This window comes from Odocoileus virginianus, chromosome 26, assembly GCF_023699985.2.
Source record: "Odocoileus virginianus isolate 20LAN1187 ecotype Illinois chromosome 26, Ovbor_1.2, whole genome shotgun sequence".
NCBI classification, from domain to species: domain Eukaryota; kingdom Metazoa; phylum Chordata; class Mammalia; order Artiodactyla; family Cervidae; genus Odocoileus; species Odocoileus virginianus.
Window position 1 is genome coordinate 26,124,838 of NC_069699.1, and position 26,050 is coordinate 26,150,887.

The 26,050-nt window shown below is 40.4% G+C and overlaps 1 protein-coding gene and 1 pseudogene across 1 annotated transcript in view; one reads left to right on the forward strand and one right to left on the reverse strand.

Annotated features, from left to right (window-relative positions):
• Positions 1–26,050, forward strand: part of SHQ1 (SHQ1, H/ACA ribonucleoprotein assembly factor) — a 98,304-nt gene that overhangs the window by 50,806 nt on the left and 21,448 nt on the right. Inside the window, 1 exon segment of the mRNA XM_020888998.2 lies at positions 4,101–4,221. Coding sequence (XP_020744657.2) covers positions 4,101–4,221 — 121 coding nt within the window.
• On the reverse strand, positions 7,666–8,313 carry LOC110134465 (selenoprotein H pseudogene; annotated as a pseudogene).

Here is a 26,050-nt window from a genome sequence, read left to right on the forward strand (position 1 = left end):
CCCTCCAAGCTGGTATACCTACCCCTTTTCTTCACTCACTGAATTATTCGCTATGAGAAAGAAGAAAGTGTTAGTTGCTCAGTCGTGTCTGAATCTGCGATCCTATGGACTGTAGCCCACCAGGCTCCTCTGTCCATGGAATTCTTCAGGCAAGAATACTGGAGTGGGTTACCATTCCCTTCTCCAGGGGGTCTTCCCATCCCAGGGACTGAACCTGGGTATCCTGCACTGCAGGAAGATTCTTTACCATCTGAGATGACCTAGCTCCAAATCCTGCATTTCCTATTAACTCTCTTATATTAGTAGGGCATGTTGTGTTGAGAGGCAGTATTCTGGCATCATGCCATAGACGAGCTTATATAAGCTTCAAGTGAATATTTTTTTGGTTGACTTTTAAACCTTTAAGTTAGTAGTTGTCATAAAACTCCACGTCCCCCTCCCCACCCCAAGAACAAGAGAGAGAGAGAAAGTAAGAACTTGGCCGATGCTTGCCCTGACAGTTTTTTTTCTCTGTTGCAATTTAAACTGTTTCCAAAAATTCTCATAGTTTCGTTAGTTCTCCCTTGATTTTTTCCTGTTTGAATAACATGGCTAACTTGGTTTCATCAGTTCTGTGAGTTATGATTGGGTTCCTTCCTCCTGTCATCAAACTCAGCCTTCCAGGTTACCTACTTTGTAATTAAAATAAGTCTGTCATGGTGGGGAGATGGAGATCCACACTCCTCATTAGATACAGTTACCCTGGGCCACTTTGATAAGACACAAAGACCTTGACTTAACCAAACGTAGTTTTAGGCCTTCTAAGTATTTATTTCTCTTAACCCCTTGAGCATTAAAGTGTTTATTGACATTCTTTCCCTCTGCATATAAGGAAGCCACATAAATCGTGAACATTTTTGAAAAAGACATGGTCTCTGTTTTGAATTTAGTACCCCCAAATGGCAACCCACTCCAGTATTCTTGCCTGGAGAATCCCATGGACGGAGGAGCCTGGTGGGCTACAGTCCACGGAGTCGCAAAGAGTTGGACACGACTGAGTGACACTTCACTTTCACTTAACTGTTGAATAATAGAAATGTGATATAACCAAATGGGCCAAGAACAGAGTAGCTTCTGGAGTCAGTAAGATCAGAATTTAGATCCTCCACTTAAGGGCACTGTGAGTATCTTACAGTCCTTGAGTCTCAGTTTCTCTTTCTTTGAAATGAGCAAGGGAGGTTATGGGGAGAATCAACCGTGTTTTCTTTCCACTTCTCTCCTTTGGATCAATAACTGTGATGCCTGGGCAAGTCAGTCCAGGCCTCCGGAAGGGGGAAGACTTGAGCTGAGCTGTGAAGGCAGGCTAGGATTCTACTAGGTGGAATGAAAAAGTGTAGGCCTTCCAGATGTGGGGAACCAATCAAGCCACAGACTGGTCCATAGAGCCTTGCAAGCAAATGCAGGGAAGCACTTGATGAAAACAGTGCATCAAAATGTATGAGAGGGCTTGATAGGATAGACTCTGCAATCTGAGGGATGCAAAAGAATTTATAATTTAGGATGAGTGAGGATGGGTTGTTGGGGAGTGGTGGAGAAAGGGTAGCTCTGAGAGGCATTTCCAGGGAAAAATTATCAGGGCTTGGTGTGTGAGGCTAGGTGATTGGCAAAATTGCAAGGGTTTAAGCAGGATTTCCCTGGTGGCTCAGTGGTAAAGAATCTGCCTGCCAATGCAGGAGATGTAGGTTTGATCCCTGGGGGAAGATCCCCTGAAGAAGGAAATGGTAACCCACGCCAGTATTCTTCCCTGGGAAATCCCATGGTCAGAGGAGCCTGGCAGGCTACAGTCCATGGGGTCATAAAAGAGTTGGATGTGATTTAGCAACTAAACAACAGGTGATTACTGTGTCATTCATTCATCATTAAAATACTTAAAAAATCTGCTGCTATGGGGTTCTGTTCTAGGTATTGAGGAAAGAATAGAAGTTCCTGCTCTTTTGAAGCTTAATTTCTAGGGTTAATTGTGCTAAAAATTTAGTGGCTGCAGTTTTGGCATCTTTAGGTGTTATTAAGTAGCTCATGATGCATTTATCGTGTCTGAAAGTCAGGTGGGAAACGTCAGTGAAAGCACATCCAGTGTCTTCACGAAATCAATAAAGAGTATTTTCATGTTTTAGGACTATAAAGATAAGAATAAAGCAGTTACACTGAAAATGCTGTATTTCAGAGATCAAAGGAAGTGCTACTACTATAGATTTAGTAATTTGCCTTATAGTTGATAAATTTCAGGGACTATCTTGAAGTTTGGAACACCTAGAGAGTTGTTGCTGAGTTGTGAAAGGTTCTTTTTGTAGGTTTGGCTTTGGGTTAAAATAGGTTCATTTAACAATCAGGATTTAGAAAAGGCAGAGGAACCAGAGATCAAATTGCCAACATCTGTTGGATCATCGAAAAAGCAAGAGAGTTCCAGAAAACCATTTACTTCTGCTTTATTGACTATGCCAAAGCCTTTGACTGTGTGGATCACAACAAACTGTGGAAAATTTTTCAAGAGATGGGAATGCCAGATCACCTGATCTACTTCCTGAGAAATATGTTTGCAGGTCAAGAAGCAACAGTGAGAACCAGACGTGGAACAACAGACTGGTTCCAAGTCACGAAAGGAGTACGTCAAGGCTGTATATTGTCACCCTGCTTATTTAACTTATATGCAGAGTACATCATGAGAAACGGTGGGCTGGAGGAATCTCAAGCTGGAATCAAGATTGCCAGGAGAAATATCAATAACCTCAGTTATGCAGATGATGTCACCCTGATGGCAGAAAGCAAAGAAGAACTAAAGAGCCTCTTGATGAAAGTGAAAAAAGACAGTGAAAAGCTTAAAGCTTAAAGCTCAACATTCAGAAAGCTAAGATCATGGCATCTGGTCCCATCACTTCATGGCAAATAGATGGGGAAACAGTGGAAACAGTGACAGACTTTTATTATTTACTCCAAAATCACTGCAGATGGTCACTGCAGCCATGAAATTAAAAGACGCTTGCTCCTTGGAAGAAAAGTTATGACCAACCTAGACAGTATATTAAAAAGCAGAGACATTACTTTGTCAACAAAGGTCCGTCTAGTCAAAGCTGTGGTTTTCCAGTAGTCATGTATGGATGTGAGAATTGGGACTATAAGGAAAGCTGAGCACTGAAAAATTGATGCTTTTGAACTGTGGTGTTGGAGAAGACTCTTGAGAGTCCCTTGGACTGCAGGGAGATCCAACCAGTCCATCCTAAAGGAAATCAGTCCTGAATATTCACTGGAAGGACTCTTCCAATTGGAAGAACTGACTCTCTTTAAAAGACCCTGATGCTGGGAAAGATTGAAGGTGGGAAGAGAAGGGGATGACAGACTGGCTCAATGGATATGAGTTTGAGTAAACTCCCGGAGTTGATGATGGCCAGGGAGGCCGGCGTGCTGCAGTCCATGGGGTCACAAAGAGTTGGACATGACTGAGCGACTGAACTGAACCTAACTGAACAACCAGGAGGAAGTAATTAAGTTGGACAGGACTTTGATACTTGATATCTTTTTTCCAAATGATTTTGTCAGTTTGTTTTTGAAGTAGAGTTATGATATTTTATATTTTTCAGTCTGAGTTTTCTTCATTTCTTTAAGGTGGAAAAATTTATGTTTGTTCTAGGTAATTCCTTGACAAAAAATATTGATTTAAGAAAGAGACGTTGAAAATATAATTTTCCGTGGTATTTTGAAAGCTTGAATTAGAGAAACATTATCTAATTAAAGCTATGATACATTAAATATTCATTTACTTATGATAACTTCTCTCCTTGTTATTTAATGTACCTTGTCATATCTTATGGTGTTTTTATGGTAACCATAATCAACTATAACAATAGAGTATAAAGATTTTTCTATAATTCTTTAGGAAAGAAATAAAGAGGTTTGGACTTAATGATACTGATATGATATCCTGCAATAAAAGAATATGAAAAATATTAAAAAATGGTTAAAACTCTGAGCTGCTGTACATGTTACTCTTCAGTATGTGAATTTCTCAGTTAAAAAAATCAGATTTTTTTCTTAAGGATGATTTTATTTTTTTCAATTTCCTTTAGGGAAAAGTGCAGTTTTAAAGTGTCTACTGGACATTCACAAAATTTTTCAGGAAAACGATCCAGCTTATATTCTAAATGATCTCTACATCTCAGACTACTGTGTGTGGATTCAGAAAGCCAAGTAAGTTTTGAGTTATGTATGCTACATGCTCCCATTTCTGGAACACTAAAGAAAGCGAAATAACCTGGAATATTAGTTTTAATGAGGGAGAAACCTGTACACCTACCGATACTTGAGAAGTACAGGATCAACATGGGTTACTTGGTGAAGTTGCTTAGGGAGAAGGTGCAGATGACAAAAAGGTGAAGTTTTCTAGAAAAAATTAGTAGTAGCCTGGAAAATAAGTGTTAAACAGTTGTGACTATTCATTGTTATGCTATTGACTGTTCTCAATGAAATCGCAAGACTGATCTATCTGAACCTGTATCTGTAGTTTATCTATAGGGGAGTGTGAATGTTCAAAACAGGCATTAAAAGCCTGTTTTGGCATACATATGTGTGCCAGCATATGTCTAACATGACAGGATACAGACCTAATCAGATCTAATAAAAATAACTGTGCCCTCTTTGGTTAATCACTGGTGAGTGGAATCCTTTATTCAGAGTATAAGCACAACTTTCAGAGCCTAATTAAATGTATCTAAGGGTCTGAACACTAAGAAATGAGCTCCTTGAACTTGGTATGTAAAAAAAATTTTTTTTAATTGTTTACCATTGTCTCACTCAAGGAATCTTACCAAGTTTAAAAATACAATGAATTTTCATTTTGTTAAGCATGTTCTATAGACCTGATTCTTATCAGATATGGTCAAAATATCCATTTTAGTAGCAGGAGACTGTTAATTGAGAACATACAAAAAGAGCCTTTGATTGGAATAATTCTTAGGTGCTATAGAAAATGATGGCACAATATCATTTGTGACTTAGAAGATAAATGATAATATTTTCACTATTACTGTGAATGGTAAATGAATGCGTTAGGATGGCTTTTAATGCCTGTTTTGAACAAGCCATTATATAGAATTTATTTTTGATTTCTGTTCATGGGGAAGCAATTATATTGCAAGAGTGAAGTAAGAAAAAAGCTTGAGGCTGTACCTGTTGTAAGCAAAATGCTTAGTGACTGCTCAGGATAATGCCTAATAGCATACAGCAGGTGGTGTCAGCATTCGAAGTAGAAATCTAGATTTCACCAGATGGAAAATTGCATCTTTAACCCCTGAGGTCATAATGGTATGTCATCACTTCATTTGATCCTTCTGCTAATTGAGCTTATCAAATACCCTGCTGCCATTTCCCATTGTTTTCATAATAAAATTAAATTGAAATAGTGTATTTGTGAGGGTTTAGGTTTTTCATTTTTCTTTCAGGGTGAGGATTTTATAAGCATGTAATGAGCATTGAAGTTTATGCTAGGATCCCATTTCTGAGAGTGCCTCCTTGCTCTGTTTGTGGCATTCTTTATTGACTAGAGGGATCTTATTTCATTGAAGTAGAAGAGTGTAATGCCCTCAAGTTGATGTGGGGATTAATAGGACTTTCTTTCGCTTTAAAAAAGTTTTTCCCTTTGTTTTAAGTTGCAGGAAATCAAATAACATTCTTAGGCTCCTTGTCATTGTTATGGTAACAGTAATTTTTAAAAAGATGTTAATGTATAGGGAGCAGAATAGAAGAGAGAAACCAACAGGAAATCTTCAAATTGCTTTGGAAAAGAAATTTTCAGCTTTACCATGTGACTGTAACTTCCCTTTCTCTAAGTAGGCTGTGTTGTTTTCACTTTGTGTGTTATGTTTTAACTATTTTCCCCTCCCCCTTGAAGTAAGAGAACCAAATCTTAATTAAATTTTCTAATTTCATTCTTAGTTTTTCAAGCACAGCATAATTGAGCTTTCTAGTATCATCTTAATTGTGAACTTTGAATTAATACTATGGTGAATGTCCATAATTTTCATAACTAATTTCTTCCTTAATTTTTCACTTCCTATCTTATTTCTTTTTCAGATAACTTATTAGTGAAATCTAGTGCCTTTTTTTTATGTATTAAAAGAGTTCTGCATTTTCCTTAGTCTCTAGTTGATGTTTTTGATTTTTAATAATGACTGTGTAAAATTTTATTTGATGTACCAGACAAGTGCTACATTCTGACTAGCATTCCATTTTTACAGTCAGACATTTACTTTGGCAAAAACTTACTGGAATATGGGCAGCAAAGCCATTCTTATGGTGAATTAATGAAGTTAGGACAACAGTTACCATGAGGTTTTGCTTTAGTGCTTCATAGTTAGTTTTCCTTGTGACATTTGTGTCTTGAAGAGCACACTTGCAGGCCTTAAAAACGGAAACTCGTGTATTTTTATTTTGAGTTATAGACTCTGCACATTACTTTTCTACAAAGAAATGCTTCATGCTATCCTTCATCGTAAGCTTCATTGGAAGTTTCGAGTGTGGTGGCTCCTGCAGCAAACACACCTTGGGCAGCAGCATGCAGAGGTGGTTTGCTTGAGGTCATATACCTTATAAGAGATATGTCTGTGATAATCTCAGGTCTTCTGGCTCCAGGTTGCATGTTTTCCAAGATATGCCACCTAGACAAGCAGTTGTCTCTGTCCATGATATGGAGGTGTGGAGAGTGAAGAGGGGCACCTTCCCGGTAGAGGGCTTTTGCTTTAGGAAGAGGGATTAAGGATTTATCTGTCTTCCTCAGGGATGTTCCCATAGCACTTGGTTTAGAGATCACTTGGGCACACATTGTGTCTGCCTCTCATTGTAGTAATTTAGGTACATATCTCTTTCTTCCTCTAAAATTTTAAATTCCATGTGAATAAGCACCTATCTGAGCCCATTACAGTCCCTTGTGAGCACAGTAAATTTCAGTTGAATTGAATGGTACCTCATAGAGCCAGTTGAAGGAACACTTCTTTTTTTCCCCCCTCAGCCAAACTGTAAATCAATTCTAACCTATGTTTATTGAAATTTTTAGCTACATTCCATTTAAGATTTCGCCTTTCCCCTGATTTCCTTCTGGTGGGATGTGCTCACCAGTAGCACTGGTAGTTCTGACCTACTGAAAGTTTAGCATTTTACACTCTTTAGTATAAGCTGGAGTGGAAAAGCTTACACTGTAAAATATGCTCCAGCCCTGCCTCTCATTGACAATAAGACTTTAGCAAGTCACTCCATTACTTCATCTAATGCACTTAGTGTTAGTATTTTAATGCATGGTGTATTTTAAAATGACACAGGATAGAATATGATGTTGTTTTTATGTGTCAAAGATTTGAATGTTTCTTTTTTAATAATTAAAATCTAAAGTCCCAGCTAACTTCACTATAAGTCAGAGCTTGTCCATGAAGATTCTATATCTTCATTTTCTCTGGTGTGGTTTTTTAAGGTAGGTAGTTGTGGGGGAGAAAAGAAAATATACGTCTTTGAAACACTGAGCCTTTTTACATTGAACTGATAAATGGTTTCCTCTCATTAATATTCTTTGTGCGTTTGTTTTTTTCACTGCTTTTCTGCATTGTTCCCACCCCCCACCCCATGAAATGAAACTTTTTTTTTTCTTTTTCCCATTTATTTGTATTAGTTGGAGGCTGATTACTTTACAATATTATAGTGGTTTTTGCCATACATTGACTTTTTTTTTATATCAACTCAAATCCTTTGATTTTTATTAAACCAAATCCAAGAACTTTTCAGTGTCTTACTAGAGGATTGCCTCACAACTGAACCATCGTTTCTGGAGGGGCGGAAACCACAGCTTCGGGGACATGACTGAAGTTTGGCCGTGTCCCGTCATAAATGCTCCAACATCAGCAGGGACAGAGGCTCAGCGAGACGCCTTCTGCCCCACCTCTCTACGAAAGGTACTTCTTCAGCTCCTCCAGCACCACGTGAGGCTCCGGAAGCTTGAGTTTGCGTGGGGGCCCCTTCTTAAGACCTGTCCAGAGCTCCGTGCTGCTGCCGCGCAGCGTCACCTCGAAGCTGCCCCTCCGCGGCCTGGCGGGTTCACCTTCACCTTCGGGGCCCACAGGCGCAGCGCCTGGCTCACAGCTGCGGCGTTGCGCCCACAGACGCGTCAGCTCGTGCAGTGCTCGATGACGACGCTCGGCCCCTCCACTCCCCGCTCCTGGCCGCTGGCCGGCTTCTCCTGCTTCTCGGCGTTGCGGCCAGCGCTGCCTCGGCCTTTCGCTTCCTCCCGCGGGACGCCATGGCACCTGGGGCCCGGCTGGGGACAGGGCGCTGTCGCGGCCACCGGCTACAGGCCAGCCCGGCTCCGAGCCCCGAACTGCAGTCCCGGAACTCGGCTCCCGGCGCAAAACCTCTCAAGAGCGAATTGAAATCTTAGTTTGCAGCCCTTTGGACACTAATGTGCAAAGTTTGTAGAGGTAAACAACTCCATTGCTAGAGTTTTATTTGATAAATCCTGCACCTCAGATTCTGTAATACAGCATGCTCTGCTCTGCTGCAGCTCTTGGCACACCTTGTGGTTGCTGCGCGCTATTAATTGGTCAGCTTCCACAGTGGGCCCCTCCTCCAAGCAAATGACTGTCTAAGAGCAAGGGTTAGTGGTCCTGCTCAGCCATTGGTCAGTTCTGCATTGGGCCCCTCCCACAATGAATAATTATCAAACAGCAACCGTTAGTGAGCCATTCAGCCAACGGTCAGCGGAGCTGTTGTCCTGAGGTGGAGAGTGAGGTAAGAGGTGGATCCCAGCTTTCTCCCGGTGCCCTCTAACTTGCCTGGCCTTGGGCCAGCGCATGAGCTGAGCGGTCCAGGAAACAGGCTAGAGGCTGTGTCCTGTAGGGCTCCAGAGCCCTCGCCAGGGCAGCCCACTGGCTGGGTCGGCTTTGAGGTGAGGTGAATCTCTTCTGTATCCCTGTCTCTGTAATCTGATGGCCACAGCCGTCTGCCTGGCATGCGCTCTTCTGGCCCTGCCTCCGCCATTCCAACCTCCTGAGGAACTTGAGGGTCAGTTGGGTCTTAGGTGCCTGGCTCCCTCCATGATGACAGCAGGGCAGAATCTGGGGACCTGACCCTGAGGGAGCTGCCAGCTGAGATCTGCTTCCTCAGCCAGTACCTGGGCGCTGGCGGGAGGACCCAGGCCGAGTGGTATGTGAAGGTTTTGGGGCAGAGTAACTGGCCCTGTGGGAACCTTTCAAGTCAGGACCTGGACCTCAGAGGGTGAAAACTATGCCCTGGGACCTTGCTCTTTGTTGTCAGGACAGAGAGTAACATTTGTTTATTGTAGATTTATAGGAACATCATTGACATGACCTCAAGAACAAAGAATCTGGTACCAAAAAATTTGCAGCAACTAACCACTCCCTTCCCTCACCTTTTCTGTGAGGAAAGCTTTCCGAGAGTTTGGGGGTTTTAAGGCAGGAGCCACCCATCTCCTTGCAAGGCGCTCAATTAACTTTTCTCTGTTCCAAACTCTGATGTTTTGGCATTGTTTGGCCTCACTGTGTATCAGACACACAGATTGGCGTTTCAGTAACATTTCCTCAGTTGTGAATAAACTCAAGCTATTTCTGCACTCAAATTTTAAAATTTTAGAAAACTTAGAACCTTATCTTTGCTTCATACTTCTTTGGTTGCTTCATCTGTGTATATGTTTTGGTAGGGGGAAGAATTATGTTCCTGAGAAGAGTGTAGATCTCTTCCTTCTGGCTTTCTCTTGTTCCTGGTTTATCTACCAAAAGCCATGGGAGTGGTGGTAACTGATGTAGAGGTAAAACATCAGCATTGGATGTAAAAGTGGAATTATTTATTTTTTTAATCACTAATTATCGAGCCCTACCATGTGCCAGGAACTGAGTTGATGGAGCCACTCTGGTGAACAAGAGACACGCCACTTTGTAGCTGACCTTCTAGCAGGAAACACAGATATAAGGGGAATATTATTCTGTAGCCAAATAGCGGCTGCAGTGGGAAAGTATGGGTGCTGTGGAACCAGCTAGAAGACCACATGCCTAGTCTTAGGGTCTCGGAAACCTCTTCCAGAAGGAAGAGTTGAAGCTGAGGGCTGAAAGGTCAGTAGGGGATGGTCAGATGCAGATGGGGAAGCAGGTATGGAGAGTATTTCAGACAATAGGGACAAAAGAATATGGACCTTTTAAAGAGCTTGAAAGCTCAGGTTGGTTGACTCTTGGTACAGGAATGAGAGGAAAGACATGAGGCTGATTCTTATAGAGCCTTGGCCACATGAAGATGTTTGAAATTTATCCTGGAAGAGTGTGGAGAATCTAAGAGTTTAAGTGCTGGGATATGTGTATGAGTGACATGGTGAGATTTAGATTCTGGGAGGGTCCATCAGGTCACATTGTGGGGAATGACCTGGCATGGGGGCAGAGCTCAGATTCAAGCTGGAAATGCTGGTTTCAGATGAAAAAGTGATGGAAGCAAAAGGCAGTTGTAACCTGAGTGAGGGCAGTGAGAGTGGGGCAGGAGACAAGTGGTTGGGGTAGATGAGAGAGGACCAAATAAGAATTGGATCTCAGGCAATGGTGAGAAGTGGGGGAGTCAAAGATGAGATCTGAATTTTGACTTGGCCAGTAACCAGGTGGTTGGAGGTGCATTTGCTGAAATTAAATTGTATTGGAGAACGGTATAGGGTAGAAGAAAAGTGAGAAGGGAGGTAAGATGAGGCGTTCAGTTTTAAAAATGTTGATTTGAGATCTCTAAGGAGTATCTGAAAAAAGAACAACATTTGGATCACAGCTGGAAAAGATATATGGAGAAGAGTTGGACAAAGAAGGGATATGAATTAATAGCAAAACATAAAAAATGGTATCTGGTTGCACAGCACTGTTTCACATATGAGTATAATAATAATCAGCAGATGCATTCCAGGCTGGGCAAACAGCATCATGCAGAGGAGTAGACAAGTCAAACATGTAAGCAACATGGAGAATAGATTTCCTGGTTGTAGTTCTGGTGCATTGAAGGGCAAGAATGGATGTGAGGCGTTTTTGCTTTTGGATCACAAGTTTTATCTGTCCTTTGAAAAGTGCAAGTGAAGTCGCTCAGTCGTGTCTGACTCTTTGCGACCCCCCCCCAGACTGACTATAGCCTACCAGGCTCCTCCGTCCATGGGATTTTCCAGGCAGGAATACTGGAGTGGGTTGCCTTTTCCTTCTCCTTATCTGTCCATTAGTGTCCCTTTATTATTGAATAAGAGAGTCTGCAGTTAGCCTGGGGTCCTGGCATTTTAGTAACAGGGCCAGATATGAAACCCTTATTTCTCCCTTCAGTGTCTGGAGACTACAACAGTATTTTTACTTAGAAATCGCTTCGTTACAAACAAGAAACCCACCTGGACTTCTGTAGTAAAAATGGGGGTGTTATCAGAAGGCTGTCGGTTATCTCCTGGGACCCAGGTGCTGGGAGTGTGCAGTTGGACCCCTGAGCTCAAGGCATAAAATACGACAGTTGACTGACTTTCTGGTGACTTGTGGTCCCTCACATTGCTTCTTTCTGTAAATCCTTGCTGCTCTACTTCCTTGATGCATGAGGAGAATGGCTTTTCCACTGCTCTGAGTTTCCATGTGCCTAGTTTCAGTAGGTTTCAGTAGAGATGGACTAGAGTCCCTTGCTTATGATTCCAAGGGAGGAGCATGTGGTTGATCCAGTGTGGGTCAGTGTTTGTTTCTGGTCTAGTTGCCTTGATCACAGTGGGCATGTGCCCCCTAAAGTGGTATACACATAGTCCCAGGGCCCACTCTGTCACTAGTGAGTGGTCTTTCTCAAAGCAGGGTGTGGTGCATGTGTGGCATGCAGACCCCCAAAGAGGATTGCTGTAATTTCATGACACCTATCTGAACCATAACTGAGGGAGAGCCCTGCTGCCCATGTCACTGACACTCATAATAAAAATACAGTGCTGTGGCTGATTTCAGAGGTCTGTTTAATTCAGGCATAACCAAATGATAATCAGGCACTCTAGGTGGTTTCACTTCTGCAGGGGAAGTTCCTTCTCTGACAAATGGTACAACATTAAGTGTTACATTAGCTGCTAATGATTAGCATGTAGAAATTTCAAGAGACAATTGTGCAGAATTTCAAGCAAGTTAAACCTCCCTTGAATTGAAATAATTCTTGGTAAGGTGCTTATTCTGGCCTGTCAAGTTGCTCTTCAGTTTTACTGTTTATTTTTAATTAAATCCACAAATTCATCCTGGATGGGAGTGGGTTTTATCTCCATAAGAAAAGATTAGTACATGCCAATCTCCATTCACTTGTAGCCCTTCAGTGAGGTTTCATATAGAAAGGATTTACTTAATGATTCTTCACCTTATCACCAGTAGTTCAGCAATGCCCACTGGGGACTGCTGCTCTTCATTAGACTTCTCTAACAAGAAATGTGCCAGTGAATCATGGGATTATGAATGTTCCTAAAGAGTTCAGGTCAAAATAACCCTTTGTAAAGATATGAATGCTCCCTGTAACTATATACATTGAGAAAACTTGTCAAAGAATCCTGTATCTTGAATGTCCCAAGGTTTGTGGAGCTTTTTGTTGTTGTTGTTTTTTAAAATTTGTAATATCCTTTTTTTTTTTAGTAGCTTTTTTATTTTGGAATAGTTTTAGATTTATAGAAAAATTATGAATATGGTTTAGAGAGTTCCCAGATGTCCCAGACTCAGTTTCCCCTATAATTAACTTTTTATATCCGTATGGTCATTTGTCACAAAGAACCATTATTGATACATTATTATTAGCTAAAGCCCATAGATTTATTTAGATTTTCCTGCTTCTTAACTAATATCCTTTTCCTATTTCAGGTTATCACATTTTGTTTTGTTTTTTATTAAGAACGGGAACTCAGATCAGTCAAGCTCCGTTTCTTGCATGTTTTGTTTTTTCAAGAGCTTAAATGTTATCAAAAGGCAATAAAATATTATTGCGATATGTTAAGATTTATCTGAGGGGCTTAATACATACAAACATTCTAATCCAGACCTTGGGAAAAAAATATATTTGGCAGGTGGGAGAATTTTTAGAAATTTGAAGACATAATTCATTTATCATTTTTACTTGTACCTGTACTGTGGGTATTGTGATTTTGCTAGATTAACAAAAATAGAACAGATTTGTAAAAATAAAGTAAGACTTTATATTTTCTTACTGATTTTCTAAAGGTGGAGGATTTAGTGAAGAAAGTGTGAATACAAGTTCTTGTAAAAAAGAAACTTGCAGGGGTGACTTGGCAGCTCCCAAACCGGAAAGTGCCTGCATTTATTGCTACATGGAGGTTTGTGTGTGTCACGCCCATTCAAGAGCTACAGCTGGGTGGCTGTGTTTGGTTTTTGTCTCCGTCCTTACTCGTTTCGTTTCTGGATACTTGGCTTCAGACTTCTCACATCCTTGGTTTTGGCTTGCTGGAGCCTTGGCTTTTCACGGAGTATAATTAGCTACTGTGTGAGCAAATTGGTATGTTCCTTCACCTCCCTTGCTCTAATGTAGTTTTTGCATGTCAAAGGTCTTGGGAGGATTCTCAGTGGAGAAGCCCTGTAGGATCAAGTGAGTTCAGGTGGGGATTGATGGAGTCAGCTTTTGTAAACCAGTATTTTCTGCTTCAGATAGAATTTTCCCTGTGCTTGGATGGTCTTCACGTCTCATTCAGAGAAGAGGCTTACATTGATTAATGTGGTGTATGTGTGGTTATCGTACTTAGAAAGTGCTCTGTTTAAGAAGAGCTTTGTCAAGAGTGTCCTTTGAATGGAGTCACAAGAAAGCTTTTTTTTAAAAACTGACAACTTCAAGTACAGTTTCCTTTTTCTTCTGCCAAATATGATTGAAACCCAATCCTTGTTATAACATAATTATCTCAACCTAAGCCAGCAGGGAGTTGCTGTCTTAATGTAAGGGGTGTGAAGTCCCCTAAATAAATAGAGGATTAATTACATTCACAGCATGTTGTGAAGGTGATGAGATTGATTGTGATCATTTGACTGGTCCCATTTCCTGCTCTGACTACTTTCCTGAATAAATAGAAGCTGGGAAAATTATAAATAGAGCTTTAGAGAGTATTGTGCTTGGGATGGGAAATTATGTTGGAAAAGGGCCTCTGTGGTTTATTCCTTGATTGTAAGTGATGCATAACATTTATTGTAGATAATTTTATCATTGATTATTTGCTGTTCTCAGTTTAAAAAGCTTTCCAGGAAATAGTTTTTATCTTGTAAAATATAGATATTAATAGAACATTGAGAGAATTTGACAGATTTTTTTTTAAACGGATGGGTTTCAGCAAATTCCTGGTCCATTTCTAGATGTTTTCACGTAGTGTGGCCTTTTAGAAGGTTTACACTAAGGAAAGTGTCAGCTCTTCCATGCTTGTGTTGTCTTTTCCTCCTAGAAGCTTCTGCTTTTGTTAAAATGATGTAGTATTTTCAAGAAGAGTACTGTTTTCTAGTTTTATTTTATGTTTATCTTATCTCTTTTTCATGCATAGTTTTCTAATACTGTAAAATTGTGGTTACAATTTAGATGTTTATTTTCCAAATCTATTGCAGTCGCCTCCAAAGTGAGGTGATCTTAGGCCATGGAGAGCAGAAAACAGTCTTTTTAGCATGCAGGAAAACTGTATAGATCTGTGTTTATTAAGAAAAATATTCAGCTTCACTAATATTTAATATATGAATCAGTAGCAAAAATCATGTTTTGTGGGTACCAAACTTTTAAAAATAGTGGTCTGAAGTTTAGAGGAACAACCATCATTGTTTCCAAAGGGAAGCAGTATATTTATTCTCAGCCTGAATTATGGCTGGGAAGGGGTTGTTTTGCCTAAGAAACTGCAGTTGAGGTTCAGGGACTCCAGTCAGCCTCTGCCAATTGCTTGAATTTAGTTGAAGACATAGAAACTCAACTTTTGGAGCTTGAGATGTATGCTAGCTATGAAATGGTCCCTTCCTGCTTAAGTTGTATGTTCTGTTTGCTTAGTTGAGAGAGAGAAGCCTGACTTGGAAGGCAGGGCCTTTGTCACAATGGTAGCACATATTTCTTGGACACTTTGGGCTACAGAGGCTTTGTCTTTTGCTTTTGAGCTTCTTGTTGTTAACCTATAGTATGAAAGAACAAAAAGATGACTATCATTATGAGGCAAAATGATTGAAATTTGAAATGGATGATTATATAGGTCTGGGAGTGGGATGAGATAGAGGTTCTTTCTCAAGATGTATGATTCTGTGAAGAATGATTTTGTTATTTCATTGTTAATTACTGATTTGAAAAAATAATTATTGAGCCATCTGCCCAACCAGGAGTTAAGAGAAGTGGTAAATTTTAGCACTCTAGGATTTCACCTAGAATGTAGTAAGTCCACTACTTGCAGAGGCCTTGTGGCAGGAGGGAATTTTATATGTGTTCAAGAAACTGAAGGAACATAGGATGTTCAGCCAGAGTGTCTGAAACCTAAAAGGTGTGTGTGTGTGTGGATGGATCAGGATGTGACTGGTGATTCAGGCAGGGCCCAGACTGTAGAGTAGCTTCTGTGTAATGTTAAGAATCTTTATCTTAAGTGCAGTGGGAAGCTGGAAAAAGATCTTGGGTACATGATGGGAGATCACTAGGATAATAGTGTGAATTGCATGTTGTACCAGCTAGAAAGATTCTTGTAAAGGATGAATGTAACCTGACCAGGAAATTAGAGTTTAGAAACTAAAATGAATTTGGGGAGAGAGGGAAGAGATATCATGGAAGATTATGCCTGAGTTTGTGGCTTGCACAGCTGAAGACGTGATGAGAACGCATTTGGGAAAAATAATTCTCAGGCTGTTGACTTTTGTTAGAAAAATTCCTCTTATTTACAGAACTTACCTTCTTTTGGGGTGGTCTGCTAAAACTAATAGTTAGTTTTCTTTGCCTCTGTGGATTTTTTTTTTTAATTCTTTAATGGAACTATTGGGTTCAGTTATCTAGCTTATTTGCCTTTTTTGTATGTTTATAAAGTTCATTTTTTAAAAATATTTTCTTATGAAATATTACAATAAGATACATGTGTACACTTTAAGAATAATATAAGAAGTGAACATGCATATATTTACCACCAATCCTAAGAAGCAGAGCATTACCAGTTTCCTGGAGGCACCCTATGGGAGCAGTCCCAGTTTGCTGACCACAATTCTGAATTTTGTGTTAATCATTACCTTGCTTTTCCTTATGGTTTTGCCATCGATGTATTTATCCCAAGTTTAGTTTTAGTTTCACTTGCTTCTGAACTGTATGTAAATGGAATCATACTGTATGTGTTCTTCTGTTACTTGCAATTCTCACATAATGTTTTTTCTTTTTTTGGATTTATCCATGATGATGCATATAGAAAATGAAAGTGTTAGTCACTCAGTCGTGTCCGACTCTTTACAACCCCATGGACTTTACTCCCCAGGCTTATCTGTCCATGGAATTCTCCAGGCAAGAATATTGGGTTGCTGTTCCCTTCTCCAGGGGATCTTCCTGACCCAGGAATTGAACCTGGGTCTCCTACCTTGTAGGAAGATTCTTTACTGTCTGATCCACCAGGAAAGTCACCAGGGAAGATGATGCACATAGGTATAGTTTATTTTCCTGCTGTGTGAATCGACTGCAGTTTGTTTATTGTAATGTGTATTGTATTGTTGATGAATGGTTCCCACTTTGGGTTATGAGAAGAATCCTGCTCTGAACATCTTTGTTCATGCTTCATGGTAGACTTGTGCAACTTTTTGAGTAAGCCCTTTTACTCTGGAGTGGAATTGCTGGGATGCAGAGGATGGCTATAGGCCAGTTAGACTTTACTGGGTAATGCCAAACTATTTTCCAAAGTGGCTGTACCAATTTATTTCAACTTATTCCATAGCTCATCCTTCATATCAGCACTTGTATTGTTCACATTTTAAAATTTGACATCCTCCAAGGCTGTGAAAGAGTTTATTTTGTAATTTTCACTTTCTTGGTAACAAGTGGATCTAAGCATCCTTTCATATATTTTTTAGCCATTCATGTCCCTTCTTTTGTGAAATATCTGTCTGTTGTATTGGCCTAATTTTCATTAGGCCTATCTTTTTCTTTTTGATTTTTAGATTTCTCTGATAGTCTGGATACTAGTCCTTTATTGATTAAATATGTTGCAAACATTTCCCCCCATTTTGTAGTTTATCTTCCAGTCTCCTTGTAGTGTCTATATAAACAGAAGTTTTTAATTTTAACATTGTAGGATTTATCAATATGTTCCTTTTTAGGTATGCTTTTTGTTTCTTGTTTAAGAAAGTTTTTTGATTTGCTTGTCATAAAGATATTCTCATATAGTATCTTCTAAAATTTTATTCCCTTGAGTTTAGCATCTAAGTCTTTAGTCCACCTGGAACTGATTTTTGTATGTTTTATGAGGTAGGGGATCCAGTTTCATTTTTTCCCCATATGGATAACCTTATTCCGGCTTTTATTTATTAAATAGTCTATCCTTTCCCCATGCATCCTGCAGTGCTCACTCTGTCATACATCAAGTTTACATATATACACAGATCTGCCTCTGGGTTGTCTCTTCAGTTTCACTGATTTACTTGTCTATCATGTGCCAATACCATACTTTCTTAATTACTGCAGCTTTGTATCTTAGAATCAGGTTGCCAAATTCCATGAATAATACTTTGACTGAAATTGCTTTGAATCTATTTATCAGTTTGGGGAGACCAAAACATTTCATCTCTTTGCAATAACATGGTGTGACTCTCTTAAGTTTTCTTAGATGTCTTTTAATGAAATTGCATAATAATACACCATAAAAACTTTACACATGTTTTGCTAGATTTACTGCTTTAGTTTTTGCTTTGCTATTATAAATGGTATATTTAAAAAAAATTTAATTTTCAAACTTCTTGTTTAAAATATGCAGAAATATAATTCATTTTTTAATACTGATTTTTGTATCCAGCTACCTTGTTAAACTCTATTATCAACTTACATACAGTTTCTTCCCAGTTTTTGCTATAGGAAATGATAGCAACGCAAATAATAGCAGTTAGATTTCTTCTTTTCCAATCTTTATATCTTTTATTTCCTTTTGTCTTTTTCTTCATCATATTAGACTGACTAGACCCTCCGGTAAAATACTGAATAGATGTAGTGGTAAAGTACTTCTTATCTTGCTCTTTATCTTTTAGAAAAAACTTTCAGCAATTCACCATTAAATTGGTGTTTGCTGCAGGCTTTTGTAGATAGCCTATATCATGTTAAGAAAGGTTCCTGTTATTCATAGTTTTTGCTAAGAGTTACAATCCCAAATGGTCATCAGATTTTATCACATATTTGCCTCATCTGTTGGGATGATCTTAAGAATTTTCTTCTTTAATCTGCTACTGAACCATTCAGGTATGACCTAAATCAAATCCCTTATGACTATACAGTGAAAGTGGGAAATAGATTTAAGGGACTAGATCTGATAGAGTGAGTGCCTGATGAACTATGGTTGGAGGTTCGTGACATTGTACAGGAAATAGGAATCAAGACCATCCTCAAGAAAAAGAAATGCAAAAAAGCAAAATGGATGTCTGAGGAGGCCTTACAAATAGCTGTGAAAAGAAGGGAAGCAAAAAGCAAAGAAGAAAAGGAAAGACATACCCACTTGAATACACAGTTCCAAAGAACAGCAAGGATAAGAAAGCCTTCCTCAGTGATCAATGCAAAGAAATAGAGGAAAACAACAGAATGGGAAAGACTAGAGATCTCTTCAAGAAAATTAGAGATACCAAGGGAACATTTCATGCAGATAGGCTCAATAAAGGACAGAAATGGTAGGGACCTAACAGAAGCAGAAGGTATTAAGAAGAGGTGGCAAGAATACACAGAAGAATTGTACAAAAAAGATCTTCGCAACCCAGATAGTCATGATGGTGTGATCACTCACCTAGAGCCAAACATCCTGGAATGTGAAGTCAAGTGGGCCTTAGGAAGCATCACTACAAACAAAGCTAGTGGAGTTGATGGAATTCTAGTTGAGCTATTTTTAGTCCTGAACGATGATGCTGCGAAAGTGCTGCACTCAATTTGCCAGCAAATTTGGAAAACCCAGCAGTGGCCACAGGACTGGAAAAGGTCCGTTGTCGTTCCAATCCCAAAGAAAGGCAATGCCAAAGAATGCTCAAACTACTGCACAATTACACTCATCTTACACGCTAGTAAAATAATACTCAAAATTCTCCAAGCCAGACTTCAGCAATACGTGAACCGTGAACTTCCAGATGTTCAAGCTGGATTTAGAAAAGGCAGAGGAACCAGAGATCAAATTGCCAACATCCGCTGAACTTCCAGATGTTCAAGCTGGATTTAGAAAAGGCAGAGGAATCAGAGATCAAATTGCCAACATCCGCTGGATCATCGAAAAAGCAAGAGAGTTCCAGAAAAACATCTATTTATGATTTATTGACAATGCCAAAGCCTTTGACTGTGTGGATCACAATAAACTGTGGAAAATTCTTCAAGAGATGGGAATATCAGACCACCTGACCTGCCTCTTGGGAAACCTGTATGCAGGTCAGGAAGCAACAGTTAGAACTGGACATGGAACAACAGACTGGTTCCAAATAGGAAAAGGAGTACGTCAAGGCTGTATATTGTCACCCTGATTATTTAACTTATATGCAGAGTACATCATGAGAAACGCTGGGCTGGATGAAGCACAAGCTGGAATCAAGATTGCCAGGAGAAATATCAATAACCTCAGATATGCAGATGACACCACCCTTATGGCAGAAAGTGAAGAAGAACCAAAGAGTCTCTTGATGAAAATGAAAGAGGAGAATGAAAAAGTTGGCTTAAAGCTCAACATTCAAAAAACTAAGACCATGGCTTCTGGTCCCATCACTTCATGGCAAATAGATGGGGAAACAGTGGCTGACTTTTATTTTTCTGGGCTCCAAAATCACTGCGATGGTGACTGCAGCCATGAAATTAAAAGACACTCCTTGGAAGGAAAGTTATGACCAACCTAGACAGCATATTGAAAAGCAGAGACATTACTTTGTCAACAAAGTTCCATCTAGTGAAGGCTATGGTTTTTCCAGTGGTCATGTATGGATGTGAGAGTTGGACTGTGAAGAAAGCTGAGCACTGAAGAATTGATGCTTTTGAACTGTGGTGTTGGAGAAGACTCTTGAGAGTCCCTTGGACTGCAAGGAGATCCAACCAGTCCATCCTAAAGGAGATCAGCCCTGGGTGTTCATTGGAAGGACTGATGTTGAAGCTGAAACTGCAGTACTTTGGCCACCTGATGTGAAGAGCTGACTCATTTGAAATGACTCTGATGCTGGGAAAGATTGAGGGCAGGAGGAGAAGGGACGACCGAGGATGAGATGGTTGGATGGCATCACTGATTCAGTGGATATGGATTTGGGTGAACTCCGGGAGTTGGTGATGGACAGGGAAGCCTGATGTGCTGCGGTTCATGGGGTTGCAAACAGTCGGACACGACTGAGCGATTGAACTGAACTGAATGAATGACATTTTTAAAATTTCTAACTTAAATTGGGCCTTGCATTCCTGGGATAAGTGTATTTTGATTAAGAAGCATTATTTAAATAGTGATGCTGAATTTGTTTTTCTAACTCTGTGTGTATGTGTGCATGTGTATATGTATTGTTTATGGTTTCTAGTCCCCTGCATGAACCACTTGGCATGTCTAGGGACTGACTGATGGAAGATAGACTGATTCCACTTGGAAGCACCTTAGATTGTTTGAGAGTTCTCCTTTGAATTGGATGAAATCTACTCTTTTCATATTAGTTTTAATTCTGCACCCGTACAGAATAAGTTCATTTTTTATTCAAATATCTGTTTTTATTTATCTAGAGGATTGCTATTGTATCTCTTCCAAATATTCTAGATTAGGCTCTTCTGCCTTTAAATGATTCTTAAAGGTCCCAAATTTCTACTGCTTTGCCCTTCTTGGTCTCTTTTTAAAAAGCAAACTGTACTTTGTCACTAACTCCTCCCCTCCTTTTTCGGGCCAATACCCTTTTAAAACACCCTCCAAGATAAGTATAATCCTCTAGGTTTGGCCAGGAAATAGAAAAGAGCTGTTGCTCTCATTTTTTATCACCACTCTTGTGTTCATACGATCTAGGAGCTCTTCTACTTACAGTTGGAAACCTCAACACACTACTTACTTTTAGTTTACCATTAACCCTAACCCTTGGAATTTTTTCTCAGACATCATTGTTTAATTAATTATAATTTCTCTTGTATCAGCTATTAAGAACTTTGTTTCCTTGATTTTTATCTTACTGGATTTTGTTTTGTCCCGTCTACCTGCTTTAAATCTTTCTGGAGTTATAAGCTGTCATCCCAGCTATTTCCTGATCTTTTCTGGATATTTTTAGTTTCGTAACACTCTTTGCAAACTTGACTCCTGAAATCCATTAAGTAACCATTTTGGGAGCTCTGTTAGTGTGTGAAGCATGAGATGTGGCACTGGGGAATTGAAGAGGAATTGGTAAGGCTTCTAACCTTAAGGAATTAGAATGAACATTCTGGGTTTTCATCTAAGACAGTGAATACATGTGGAATGAGGAAGTCTAACATCAAAACTTTTTATTCTCCCACTAGATTACTTCCTTCAGATGGCAGTCAATCGGTGATGTCAAATGTGAGTCCAGTCAGCTTTATAACCATATATCTCATGTTCTGTATTTTCATCCATAAAGAAGCTGTAGGAGACTGTCATATGCCTTCTTAGAACCCAGGCACAGTCTTTGCCCAGGGCTCCTAGGCTCAGGCCACTCCAAGGGATGGCATCTGTTTTCATGAACTGATACCAACTCCTGGGGATACCACTTTATCTCCTAATGCCCACAGTTCATGGATTTTGAGTTCACTGTCTGATTTCACCACTTTTCTTCTTCACCTTCTCAAAGTTAGGCAAGATGCATTTCCCTTTTTCCTGTCTTCTCTGTGGCTATTGAGAGCTAGAAACATTGTTCTGATTCCTTTTCAGGTTTTTTCTATGATCAGCAAAATGCCTTTTCTGTTAGTATTAATCTATGTGAGGTTTTGCCTTCCATAATGATAATGGCAGAAAGTGAAGAGGAACTGAAAAGCCTCTTGAGGAAAGTGAAAGAGGAGAGTAGAAAAGGTTGGCTTAAAGCTCAGTATTCAGAAAACTAAGATCATGGCATCTGGTCCCATCACTTCATGGCAAATAGATGGGGAAACAGTGGAAACAGTGTCAGACTTTATTTTTTGGGGCTCCAAATCACTGCAGATGGTGATTGCAGCCATGAAATTAAAAGACGCTTACTCCTTGGAAGGAGAGTTATGACCAACCTAGGTAGCATATTAAAAAGCAGAGACATTACTTTGCCACAAAGGTCCATCTAGTGAAGGCTATGGTTTTTCTAGTAATCATGTATGGATGTGAGAGTTGGACTGTGAAGAAGAAAGCTTAGTGCCGAAAAATTGATGCTTTTGAACTGTGGTGTTGGAGAAGACTCTTGAGAGTCCCTTGGACTGCAGGGAGATCCAACCAGTCCATCCTAAAGGAGCTCAGTTTCATCCATCTCATTAGAACTGATTCAAATAAATTCTTTTTAATGGCTGAGTAATATTCCATGGTGTATATGTACCACAGCTTCCTTATCCATTCATCTGTCTGCTTGTATGACAAAAACCACTACAATATTGTAAAGTAATTAGCCTCCAACTAATAAAAATAAATAAATAAATAAAGGAGCTCAGTCCTGGGTGTTCATTGGAAGGACTGATGCTGAAGCTGAAACTCCAATACTTTGGCCACGTCATGCAAAGAGTTGACTCATTGGAAAAGAGCCTAATGCTGGGAGGGGTTGGGGCAGGAGGAGAAGGGCATGACAGAGGATGAGATGGCTGGATGGCATCACCGACTCGATGGACATGAGTTTGAGTAAACTCGGGGAGTGGTGGTGGACAGGCAGGCCTGGTGTTCTGCGACTCATGGGGTTGCAAAGAGTTGGACACAACTGAGCAACTGAACTGAACTGACTGAATGATATTTATAATTTTATAGTACTTCCTAAACAGTTTTCTTTTTTCCTCATTATTTTCATTTTATAGGACAGATAGCCCTTGGTCAAACTGACAGAGAAGCAAATTGCTTCTTCTTGGAACTTCTAAAATATAGTTTGGCTCAAACCAAGCCCTGATCACTCTGTCCTCTTAAACCATTGTCCACAGAGTGTAATCCTGCTTTTGATTTGAAAAGGTTGTTGTCAGAAAGATGTCCCTTGCTATTGAGTATCGTGGTTAAGAGTACGGGAGCCGGTTGGCTGGGTTCAGATCTGTGTAGCCTAGACAAGTGATTTAACCTTTCTGTGCCTCAGCTATCCGTAAAATAGGTAAAATTAAGAAAGTGGATGAGCTGACACATTCAGTATGCTTAGAGAATGTTAGCAAAGAATAAGTGGTCAATTAATAGTTTGCAAACAAGAAAGTTCCTCTATTGATGCAATGCTTGCTTAACAATGCTATTGGCTGAATTGAGCTATTAGTCCATGATAATAAGAGCTTACTGTGGCTCAGCTGGTAAAGAATCTTCCTGCAATGTAGGAGACCTGGGTTCAATCCCTGGGTTAGCAAGATCCCCTGGAGAAGGGAAAGGCTACCCACTTCAGTGTTCTGGGCTGGAGAATTCCATGGCCTATATAGTCCATGTGGTTGCAGAGTTGGACACGACTGAGTGACTTTCACTACTGCATGCCAGGCATTGTGCTAAGTGCTTTATATGTATTTATGCATTTTAAAAATAGTCTCTTAATCTCACAGGTTTTATATTATTTGCGTTATGTCCCCATAACAGGTATGTTTCCATACCTGTCCCCCAGGTATGGAAACTGAAGCTCAAAGAGATAAAGAAACCTAGGCCTGCTTGTCTTCAGAACCTAAGCTCTTAACCACCTTGCTGTGGTCGGTCAATCCTTGTTGTCTTCCAGATCATTAACCCTCCATCTCCATTAACACTGCATACTCCATCTCTGTTGATGGATTTCTAGTGTGGTTTCTATTATTGAGCATTTAGTCTTCTTGGGGAGATAAGATATGCAAATAGAAGAGTTAGAGGATTGTAGAGTGAATCCCTGCCTTGTTGCCAGTGATACAGTTGTAAGAAAGATATTGACTCAGAGAAGAGGGAACTTGGAGTGGTCTACAGGACTGGGTGGAGTAGGAGGGTCTTGACCTGGGAAGTAAAGATGGGTGGGATCTAATTAGGCACAGAGAGAAAGGAGGGAGGTGTGCAAGACAAATCCCCACAGTTAAAACAGTTGTGCTGGGAGTGAGACAAGTAGCAAACTGGTCACACCAGTGTAGTGGGAACATGTTGGGGTATTGAGAGTAGGTTGGAGCAGTGGGAAGATGCATAAAAGTTTGCAGAATGTAAGGATTGCAAGCAGGCAGCCATTGGGTCACTGTTGGTACTCAGTTTTCTAAAACTTCTAATTGGTTGTCAGCACTTAGAAATTGGTAGATTTTCTGTCAAAGTCTGGATTTACAGCTGCTCTTGAACTACTGGAAATTCTGGCAGTTGCTGAGCCCATGTTCCCACATGGTGACAATTGGCTGGAACTGAGGCCAGCTGTCTCCATCATGCGGAATAAGTGTCTTCATTCTGCCCCAGACTCCCTCCACTTCCTTGCGGCTCCATCTGCCTAGCTGGTGAGGGCAGCAGAGTTTGTGACCTTGGCCTCATGGATACAGGCTCTGAGAATGGCTCAGATGTCCTTGTCCTTTCTTCCTGCCAAACTGCAAGCTCCATGCGAGCAGGAGCCAGGCTTTGCTTATGCACTACTGCGCTGCTCAGGCTGGAAATCTGCCCCACACATCTCAGGCCCTCAATCAGTGTGGTACTTGAATGACACCAGTGACCACTTTATAGTGGGCTTAATTTTGGAAGCTAAATACTGATGAAGCGCACACCAGTAAACCTAGTGACTCATTTTAAATCCACTTAAAAAGGCAAACTGTAGATGACCCTTAAGCAGCAAACAGGTCGCTTATGAAGTTGAGAATGGTCATGGTGTGTGTCAAGGAAAGAGCTGCTGGTTGTTTGTTGCTCTGTTTCCAACACCACTCCTGAACACGGGTAGGCACGCTCTTATTTTCTTCTTTGGAAACAAACTAAACAATAGAAGTAGAACATGCATCAGGAGGACTTCAGGCATGTACTTATTTGCTTCACTCAGCAGGACAGTAGCACTACAGAGATCACAGCCAGAGCTCCTGGCTTGGCGTGGTTTCCCCAAAATCTGTAAAACCCTCGTTGCTTTTCACTAGGGATGTGATCTTTCCTCCTGGCTGCTGATGGCAGCTCTCCACCACGGTTTAGTTTAGTCTGGCTTCTTTTTTGTTTCTTTCTTTGTTTCCCTTTCTTCCACACTTGGTATTCCTCAGGGTTCTGTCTGCACGCACCTTGCCATGGGAAGCCCCGGGAAAGAAGAAAGTCCAGCCGCCTCTACCCTCAGGCTCAGCTCCAGAAAATCAAAGCCGAGCAGAGGCAGCTCTTCTCTGCCTGCAGCAGGGTCAGCGATTTGTGTAATGTTTTCCCTGTCAGCTTATCTCTGCCGATTTCTTGTGTTTTTGAGCAAGAGGAGGAAGCTCCATGGCTGCCTTTTTAAGCAGGTGGGAGCTCAGCTGTGATCAAAGCCCAGCCTCGCACTCCCTGCTGACAGCCAACCCTGCTTTTTTGTCAAGTGCTCCTGGTGGGACTGGATTCATCTCGTTGGAGTGAGATGGCTCCAAGAAAAAACCCACCCGGATGCCCCAACAAAGAATGAAAGGAGAAAAGCACTTACATCTCTCACGCCACGTGGGAAGTGTTTTGATAACATCGTTTGAATCAAACCATAATTAGGCCTTTGCATCTAGTTCTTGTAGGAACATGAAATGCTGTTCAGCCAGCAGGTTTGTTTTTCACAGCCATCTAACTGGGGGTTTCACTTGTGCT